General features: G+C 45.1%; 1 protein-coding gene across 1 annotated transcript in view; it reads left to right on the top strand.

The window, feature by feature from the left end:
• LOC124046718 (FERM domain-containing protein 6-like) overlaps positions 1–10,699 on the top strand; it is a 63,648-nt gene that overhangs the window by 33,218 nt on the left and 19,731 nt on the right. The window contains exons 4-9 of the mRNA XM_046367428.1: positions 2,062–2,141; positions 4,626–4,702; positions 5,410–5,596; positions 7,246–7,401; positions 7,482–7,547; positions 7,652–7,720. Of these exons, the coding sequence (XP_046223384.1) occupies positions 2,062–2,141; positions 4,626–4,702; positions 5,410–5,596; positions 7,246–7,401; positions 7,482–7,547; positions 7,652–7,720 (635 nt within the window). The remainder of the gene's footprint in view (positions 1–2,061; positions 2,142–4,625; positions 4,703–5,409; positions 5,597–7,245; positions 7,402–7,481; positions 7,548–7,651; positions 7,721–10,699) is intronic.

Raw genomic sequence — 10,699 nt, 5'->3', positions numbered from 1 at the left:
AAGTTCCTCGGCATACACATCACAGACAAACTGAATTGGTCCACTCACACTGACAGCGTCGTGAAGAAGGCGCAGCAGCGCCTATTCAACCTCAGGAGGCTGAAGAAATTTGGCTTGTCACCAAAAGCACTCACAAACTTCTACAGATGCACAATCGAGAGCATCCTGGCGGGCTGTATCACCGCCTGGTACGGCAACTGCTCCGCCCTCAACCGTAAGGCTCTCCAGAGGGTAGTGAGGACTGCACAACGCATCACCGGGGGCAAACTACCTGCCCTCCAGGACACCTACACCACCCGTTGTTACAGGAAGGCCATAAAGATCATCAAGGACATCAACCACCCGAACCACTGCCTGTTCACCCCGCTATCATCCAGAAGGCGAGGTCAGTACAGGTGCATCAAAGCTGGGACCGAGAGACTGAAAAACAGCTTCTATCTCAAGGCCATCAGACTGTTAAATAGCCACCACTAACATTGAGTGGCTGCTGCCAACACACTGTCATTGACACTGACCCAACTCCAGCCATTTTAATAATGGGAATTGATGGGAAATGATGTAAATATATCACTAGCCACTTTAAACAATGCTACCTTATATAATGTTACTTACCCTACATTATTCATCTCATATACATATGTATATACTGTACTCTACAACATCGACTGCATCCTTATGTAACACATGTATCACTAGCCACTTTAACTATGCCACTTTGTTTACTTTGTCTACACACTCATCTCATATGTATATACTGTACTCGATACCATCTACTGTATGCTGCTCTGTACCATCACTCATTCATATATCCTTATGTACATGTTCCTTATCCCCTTACACTGTGTATAAGACAGTAGTTTTGGAATTGTTAGTTAGATTACTTGTTGGTTATCACTGCATTGTCGGAACTAGAAGCACAAGCATTTCGCTACACTCGCATTAACATCTGCTAACCATGTGTATGTGACAAATAAAATTTGATTTGATTTGATTTTGATTTGTCCTTCCCCAAAAACAGCAAAACATCAATCTGTTTCAGTAGCTTATAGTTAGCCAGCTAAATATATAGCTATGTGTCGTCTAAAATAACCCTAATTTGTAAGACAGTTCTTCTTTAATTAATGGTGGTCGGACCCATCTATGTGACGCTAACCACAATAAGGATTAGCCACAATAGTGGACTTTGCGGTTAGCCTACAAAATAAAAGTATGTAGATCATGCTAAACAAGTTTGGAATGTTACATAACATTTGTCAAATCAAATCTGGGATTTCTTGGATTTCTTTGCGTTTACAAAAGTCTTGCAAAACTCTGCGTGCTGTATTTCCATTGGGTTATCGTCCCATTTGGTCAATTCATTATTAGAGAGTGGGCCCCATACTTTGCTGCCATATAAAACAATTGGTTATAAAACTTAATGATACAATTTTGAGCCAGATTCTAATTGGAATTTTGATTTGAATGGCATAGGATCTTGAATGGCATGTGTCTCTGGGGGAGGGAGGTAGGGGGAGGGAGAGAGGGGGACTAGCGGACTAGTCTGCTACCTAGTTGCGCTAGATCGAGGGTTGGGTGGGGTGACAGAAGTATGTGGGTAGAGTGATTGGTCATTGCGAGGGGGTTGGAGCTTGGGGTTGGAGCTGGGGGTAGAGCAGGGGGTTAGGGATGGGTGGTAGGTATAGAACTGGGTTTGGGATAGGGGTTAGTGTGGGTGGTTAGTCACTGTTTGCCTTGTGATTTTGCGCTGTTCTGACAAGCAGCTGAGGAATGTCCCTAAATCTGCCCCACTGGTTCCTGGTCAATAGACCTGTCCTGCAGGGCATATGATTGCCATCAGATGAGATGAACCAATTTTCAGAACAGCACTGGCTGACTGGTCCTGCTGTGATTTGTTTTCCTTTGCAGCTGCTTGCAATTGTCACTGCCTTTGTCTGTCAACTACCTATGTCTGTCTGCTATACAGGAGTCAATGGGTGACTCATTCCATGCATATCACCGACGCAGAGACAACTCTGTCATCATAAAGCGACTTAAGTTAACCCTTTGTGTGTGTCCCTCCAGACAATGAGCACATCTACATGGAGTTGGGTCAGAAGCTGTCTAAGTACTGTCCCAAGGAGTGGAAGAGAGAGGCCAGCAAGGTGAGTCAGTCTGCACAACCAAATAGTACCCAGCAAGCACATAACGTTCTGAGAACCATATGTTTCTTAGGGCTTGGTGTGAGCGTGGTTGTCCTATGGTTATTTTGCATGCAACTTCCCTCAACATTCTGGGAAAGGTGCAGGATAGTTGCTTGGCTTTGCTCAATAAATGTAAGGAATTTGACTAAAAAATAAATAAACTTTAATTAGTTGGTATACCATTACTTCCAACAGAATGTTTCCCAAAAGTTCAAATGGTGACAAATGGTAATATTCTATGAACGTTCTACAGATGGTTTGACATTGGGAATGTTCTCAAATAGTTTATTAACAACCTTATTTAGAAATTTCAGTACTTCAGCATAACGTTTCCTCATGGTTCAGTCAATTGGAGGTTTAAACTCAGTGGCTCTTTGCTTGACGTCATGGGAAAATCAAAAGAAATCAGCCAAGACCTCAGTAGAAAATGGTCGACCTCCACAAGTCTGGTTCATCCTTGGGAGCAATTTCCAAATGCAATAGTAACAATAGTAAGTAAGTATTCCTATATTGACAACTTGAAAGGCCGCTCAGCAAAGAAGAAGCCACTGCTACAAAACCGCCATTAAAAAAAGCCAGACTACGGTTTGCAACTGCACATTGGGGACAAAGATCGTACTTTTTGGAGAAATGTCCTCTGGTCTGATGAAATAGAACTGTTTGTCCATAATGACCATCGTTATGTTTGGAGGAAAAAGGGGGAGGCTTGCAAGCCGAAGAATACCATCCCAACCATGAAGCACGGGGGTGGCAGCATGTTTTGGGGGTGCTTTGCTGCAGGAGGGACTGGTGCACTCCACAAAATAGATGGCATCATGGGGAAAGGGAAATTGTGGATATATCGAAGCAACTTCTCAAGACATCAGTCAGGAAGTTAAAGCTCTGTTGCAAATGCTTCTTACGAATGAACAATGGCCCCAAGTATACTTCCAAAGTTGTTGCAAAATGGCTTAAGGACAACAAAGTCAAGGTATTGGAGTGGCCATCACAAAGCACTGACCTCAATCCCATAGAAAATTTGTGGGCAGAACTGAAAAAGCTACAGGACTACAAACCAAATCAAATCAAATCAAATGTATTTATATAGCCCTTCGTACATCAGCTGATATCTCAAAGTGCTATACAGAAACCCAGCCTAAAACCCCAAACAGCAAGCAATGCAGGTGTAGAAGCACGGTGGCTAGGAAAAACTCCATAGAAAGGCCAAAACCTAGGAAGAAACCTAGAGAGGAACCAGGCTATGTGGGGTGGCCAGTCCTCTACTGGCTGTGCCGGGTGGAGATTATAACAGAACATGGCCAAGATGTTCAAATGTTCATAAATGACCAGCATGGTCAAATAATAATAATAACGCAGAACAGTTGAAACTGGAGCAGCAGCACGGCCAGGTGGACTGGGGACAGCAAGGAGTCATCATGTCAGGTAGTCCTGGGGTATGGTCCTAGGGCTCAGGTCCTCCGAGAGAGAGAAAGAAAGAGAGAAGGAGAGAATTAGAGAACGCACACTTAGATTCACACGGGACACCGAATAGGACAGGAGAAGTACTCCAGATATAACAAACTGACCCTAGCCCCCCGACACAAACTACTGCAGCATAAATACTGGAGGCTGAGACAGAAGGGGTCAGGAGACACTGTGGCCCCATCCGAGGACACCCCCGGACAGGGCCAAACAGGAAGGATATAACCCCACCCACTTTGTCAAAGCACAGCCCCCACACCACTAGAGGGATATCTTCAACCACCAACTTACCATCCTGAGACAAGGCTGAGTATAGCCCACAAAGATCTCCGCCATGGCACAACCCAAGGGGGGGCGCCAACCCAGACAGGATGACCACATCAGTGAATCAACCCACTCAGGTGACGCACAAACCTGACTCAAATACACCAGCTCTGTCAGGAGGAATGGGCCAACATTCACCCAACTTATTGTGGGAAGCTTGTGGAAGGCTACCTGAAATGTTTGACCCAAGTTAAGGAATTTAAAGGCAATTCTACCAAATACTAATTGAGTGTATGTAAACTTCTGACCTACTGGGAATGTGATGAAAGAAATAACATCTGAAATAAATCATTCTCTCTACAATTATTCTGACATTTCACATTCTTAAAATAAAGTGGAGATCCTAACTGACCTAAAACAGGGATTTTTACTAGGATGAAATGTCAGGAATTGTGAAACTGAGTTTAAATGTATTTGGCTCAGGTGTATGTGAACTTCCGACTTTAACTGCAAGCGATCCTTTATTAAACTATCTATCAGGGTTTCAAGATTTGCAAGATTACCCCCAACAGACAGTCAAAATGAAATTCTAATTTGTGCGCAACTGCTGTTGTTTTCACTGTCATGATGGACGTTTTTGATTTTATATTTGTAGAATGAATATACTGTCTTGATGGTTTGATTAGCTAGTGTTTTTCATTTGTATCTTGTTGTTTTCAGGGCATCGATCAATTTGGGCCTCCCATGATCATCCACTTCAGGGCTCAATATTACGTTGAGAATGGGAGATTAATAAGGCAAGTAGTCCCACAGAGATCCTATAAATTACTATTGGATTCTGTATGCAATTCTGTGAGTAATCTCCTCTTACACATACTTAAGTTTAACAATCAGAGACAAGTGTGAAATCATTCTGAGTAAGTGGTTTGGATTGATTGATACTTAAGCTGCTTGATTAGATCTAATATGATGGCGTATTTCTGAGGACGAGGATAGAAAAGTGAGGGAGCTCATTGTGGCATAAGGTCCCAATGGGGGTTAAAAGGATTAAGTAAGTACGTTATGAAGGTAACGTCTCCTCCCCCAGGGTAACGTCTCCTCCCCCAGGGTAACGTCTCCTACCCAGGGTAACGTCTCCTCCCCCAGGGTAACGTCTCCTCCCCCAGGGTAACGTCTCCTCCCCCAGGGTAACGTCTCCTCCCCCAGGGTAACGTCTCCTCCCCCAGGGTAACGTCTCATCCCCCAGGGTAACGTCTCCTCCCCCAGGGTAACGTCTCCTCCCCCAGGGTAACGTCTCCTCCCCCAGGGTAACGTCTCCTCCCCCAGGGTAACGTCTCCTCCCCCAGGGTAACGTCTCCTCCCCCAGGGTAACGTCTCCTCCCCCAGGGTAACGTCTCCTCCCCCAGGGTAACGTCTTCTCCTCCAGTACTACAGGAACCTGAGAATGGTGATCTAGCCTAGTGGGATGTGTTTGTATCATGTCTTCTTCTCTCTTCACTTCCAGTGACCGCTCAGCCCGGTACTACTACTACTGGCACCTGAGGAAACAGGTGTTGCTATCGCAGTGTATGCAGAGAGAAGAGGCCTACTTCCTGTTGGCAGCCTTCGCCCTCCAGGCCGATTTGGGCAACTTCAAACGCAACAAGCACTTTGGAAAGTACTTTGAACCTGAGGCCTACTTCCCTCCATGGGTACGTAGATCTATCCTTCTGACCTAACCAATACCAAATGGAGTTTTTCACTGTGCATCTGCATTGCTTGCTCTTTTTTTGTTGTTTTAGGTTGGGTATCTGTAAAGCACTTTATGACAACTGCTCATGTAAAAAGGGTTTGGAGTTGCCCAGGCAGTATCATGGTCTTCCTCTCCATCCCACTTAGCCCCCATAACCCTTCATTGTTTGCAGACCTGAAAATGGGTGTAGTCAGTGTAGTGTTGAAATTTCTACCATATTGCTACAGATATGAAAACATGGAAGGGTTAAGACCGAGGGAAAAGGGATAAGGAGTAAATTGGGACCGGCTGAGTGTAGTCTAGCACACAGCCTGAATGTAGGTCTGTGGCCAGTTTCATTAATCACTGAGCTCCAACAATTTGAGGACGCTACCTCATTGGAACATGCTGGATCTAGGACGCTTGTTTTATTTTCGTCCCTGGTAGTGGCACACAGCACGGTTGACTCTTTAGAGAAATGATCTGCATGCGAGCTGGCTAAACTTGCAGCCTCTCCTCTCCTATTCGACAAGCCCCCCTCCCCTCCCGGACACGACGGTGCCCCACCCCTCTAATTACCAACCACTTCCTGTGATTAGTCTGTTGCCGTCCCATTGGTCCCATATCCACTTTGAAGCCACAGGGTCAGGAAATGGTTGTACATTCAGGAATGGTACATAAATACATCCTCCCAGGGTGTTCTCTAATTGGTTCTGAGTGAGTGGCTGGGTTCCGTAGAAAAGCCCCAAATCCAGACCTGAAACTGAGTCCAGTGGGATTGTGGGTCCCTCCCTAATAGCACCCTATCGCCTATATAGTCAGAGTAGTGCACCATGGTCCATAGGGCTCTGGACAAAAGTAGTGCACTACACACTGAGTATCCCAAACTTTAAAAACACCTTCCTAATATTGAGTTGCACAACCCCCCTTGCCCTCAGAACATCCTCAGTTCGTCAGGACATGGACTCTACAAGGTGTCGAAAGTGTTCCACAGAGATGCTGGCCCATGTTGACTCCAATGCTTCCCACAGTTGTGTCAAGTTGGCTGAATGTCCTTTGGGTGGTGGACCATTCTTGACACAAACCGGTGCACCTGGCACCTACTACCATACTCTGTTCAAAGGGCACTTACATCTTTTGTCTTTCCCATTCACCGTCTTAATGGCACACATACACAATCCATGACTCAGTTGTCTCGAGGCTTAAAAATCCTTCTTTAACCGGTCTCCTCCCCTTCGTCTACACTGAATGCAGTGGATTTAACAGGTGACATCAATAAGGGATCATAGGCTGACTAGGTGAATCCAGGTGAAATCTATGTTATGGCTAGTGCAGGGGTACTTCATGTTTTGTATACTCAATGTACAGGAAATAAGGTGGACGACGCCTTTTGTGCCCAGCTGGACGACGCCTTTTGGGATGTAATATCAGTATATGAGGCATCTGTCTTCCCCTGGACGGGGGTTTCATCGACCTCCATTAACCCAACTGGCAAGCCTTCCTTCCTTCCTTCTGCCAGTGAACTGACATCAGAACCAGCAGATGGAGGTCACTCTACTGAGATGCTTGTATGAGAGAATTCCTTTGTCACCTCACTGAAACCAGCCTATTTGTCTCTGTCTCTTGCAGGTGAGGGCCAAGCGAGGCCGGGATTACATCCTGAGACACATCCCCAACATGCACAAAGACCTGTTTTCCCTCACCGCCTCAGAGGCTCATCTCAAATACATCAAGGAGTGTGCCCAGCTGGATGATGTTACAGTCCACTACTACAGACTCTATAAGGTCAGAGGTCAACCTGGACACACACACACACACACAAACACAAACATATAATTACTAATAAACTTTTATCTCTTCCCCAGGACAAAAAGGATGTGGAGGGTTCCATGACTTTAGGACTGACCTTGCGTGGGATCCAAATATTTCAGGTACAGTAGGAAGGGTGGCTGTGAGGGATAAATGTGTCTAGGTCATGTGTTATTAATACGTATGGTTTCTATGACGATTTATATCATGTTTCTGTTTCTCTCAGAACGTGGGGACAGTGAAAGAGCTCCTGTATGATTTCCCCTGGACCAATGTGGGCAAACTGGTATTTGTGGTGAGTAGAGCCATGGAGATGGTATATACTAAGAGGTAAGGCTGAGACGATGCCAGTATCACGATACTGGCACTTTGAGGGCCTAGGAGAGTCTCTCTCTTTCTGGAAGTTTCTTTCTCTCGTGATCCCAGCGATGACGTCTTTGAAACTTGAAGCCAGTCTTGACTTATGGCAGTGGTTAGTGAAAGTTCAGCTCCTACACAGACTATAGTTGTGGAAATAGTGACTCTTCTCTGTTGGGTCTTACCCCTAGCTGCTACAGTCACTTCACTACCAAAAGGCAGGGGCTCGCAGGTGATTTTATTTGGGACCACAAGTTACATTTTTTATTTTTTATTGTTGGACAGAAAATGTTTAAACTACAGAAAATTATCTCAAATCAATTTCAATTTTGGAAATCTGTTCCAAAGTATTCCCATGCACAATAGATAGGGGCGTGGATCAGGAAACCAGTCCAGTATCTGGCTTGACCACCCTTTGCCTCATGCAGCACGACATATCTCCTTCGCATAGAATTGATTAGGATGTTCATTGTGGAATGTTGTCCCAATCTTCTTCAATGGCTGTGCGAAGTTGCTGGTTATCGGCGGGAACTGGAACACGCTGTCGTACACCGATCCAGGGCATCCCAAACATGCTCAATGGGTGACATGTATGGTGAGTATGCAGACCATGGAAGAACTGGAACATTTTCAGCTTCCAGGAATTGTGTACAGATCCTTGCAACAAGGGTCCGTGCATTATCATGCTGAAACATGAGGTGATGACAGCGGGTGAAGGATCTCATCACGGTATCTCTGTGCATTCAAATGGCCATCGCTAAAATTCTATTGTGTTCGTTGCCTGCCCATACCATAACCCCACCGCCACCATGGGGCGCTGCAAACCGCTCGCCCACACAATGCCATACACGCTGTCTGCATCTGCCCGGTACAGTTGAAACCTAAATTAATCTGTGAAGAGCACATTTCTCCAGCCTGCCATTGGCCATCGAAGGGGAGCATTTGCCTGTGTTCATTTCTCTACCATAAGCTGCCTCCAATGTTGTTTTAGAGAATTTGGCACTACATCCAATCAGCCTAACAACCACAGACCACGTGTAACCTTGCCAGCCCAGGACCTCCTCATCTGGCATATTCATCTGAGACCAGCCACCCGTACAGCTGATGAAACTGAGGAGTATTTATGTCTGTAATAAAGCCCTTTTGTGCAAACTTCTCTTTGTGCACAGGTTCATTGTCATGCTGAAACAGCAAATGATCTTCCCCGAACTGTTGCCACAAGAATCACAGAATTGTCTAGAATGTAATTGTATGCTGTAGTGTAAAGATTTCCCTTCACTGGAACTAAGGGGCCTAGCCCAAACCATGAAAAACACCCCCAGACCATTATTCCTCCTCCACCAAACTTTACAGTTGGCACAATGTATTCGAGCAGGTAGTGTTCTCCTGGCATTTGCCAAACCCATATTAGTCCGTCGGACTGCCAGATGGTGAAGCGTGATTAATCACTACAGAGAACGCATTTCAACTGCTACAGAATCCAATGGCAGCGAGCTTTACCCCACTCCAGCCGACGCTTGGCATTGCGTATGGTGATCTTAGGCTTGTGTGCAGCTGCTCGGCCATGGAAACCCATTTCATGAAGCTCCTGATGAACAGTTCCTGTTCTGACGTTGCTTCCAGGGGCAGTTTGTAACTAGGTAGTGAGTGTTGCAACTGAGGACAGACGATTTTTACACGTTGTTGCTCCTAGACGTTTCCACTTTACAATAGCAGTACTTACATTTGACCCGGGGCAGCTCTAGCAGGGCATAAATTGGATGAACTAACTAGTTGTAAAGGTGGCACGTGTTTCATAACAGGTGTATGCTTGTCAATCATTAGCATGAATCATTTTACAAATACTTCCAGTGCTGCATCTGGATTCGCTTCCTCATTCACATCTGGATTCGCTTCCTCATTCACATCTGGATTCGCTTCCTCATTCACATCTGGATTCACTTCCTCATTCACATCTAGTTTCGCTTCCTCATTCACATCTGGATTCACTTCCTCATTCACATCTGGATTCACTTCCTCATTCACATCTGGATTCACTTCCTCATTCACATCTGGATTCACTTCCTCATTCACATCTGGATTCGCTTCCTCATTCACATCTAGTTTCGCTTCCTCATTCACATCTGGATTGGCTTCCTCATTCACATCTGGGTTGGCTTCCTCATTCACATCTGGGTTCACTTCCTCATTCACATCTGGATTCATTCCTCTGGATTCCTCATCTGGATTCACTTCCTCATTCACATCTGGATTCACTTCCTCATTCACATCTGGATTCACTTCCTCATTCACATCTGGATGCACTTCCTCATTCACATCTGGATGCACTTCCTCATTCACATCTGGATTCACTTCCTCATTCACATCTGGGTTCACTTCCTCATTCACATCTGGGTTCACTTCCTCATTCACATCTGGATTCACTTCCTCATTCACATCTGGATTCACTTCCTCATTCACATCTGGATTCACTTCCTCATTCACATCTGGATTCACTTCCTCATTCACATCCGGATTCACTTCCTCATACACTTCAGACCCACATACATTTTTTTACATCTTCAACAAAAGAGTCTTGAGAACATTTTGTATGATCTCTTTAATAATTATCCAAACTTTGGCACTTTGGCTTTCCTTGTTATGGTCACTACAGCCAATGCGAACTGATATGGCTTTGTAGAAAAGCTCTGCAGCATTAGTGACGATATGATCGATACAACTGGATGTTACAGAACCAACACTATTGGTATGCACTCTAGTTGTTTTAGTGATAACCTGAGTCATATTACTGGCGTTAGTCATGGATAGAAACTACCCCGTGGGAGGATAGCTAGTTGCCAACTAGTCAATGTTCAGGTCAACCAGAAAACGAACATCTGTTAACACCAAACACACTATCAAGCAGGTGAATAGTACA

The sequence above is a fragment of the Oncorhynchus gorbuscha genome, linkage group LG10 (assembly GCF_021184085.1).
Source record: "Oncorhynchus gorbuscha isolate QuinsamMale2020 ecotype Even-year linkage group LG10, OgorEven_v1.0, whole genome shotgun sequence".
Lineage (NCBI taxonomy): Eukaryota > Metazoa > Chordata > Actinopteri > Salmoniformes > Salmonidae > Oncorhynchus > Oncorhynchus gorbuscha.
This window is presented reverse-complemented; position numbering and strand designations above follow the sequence as displayed.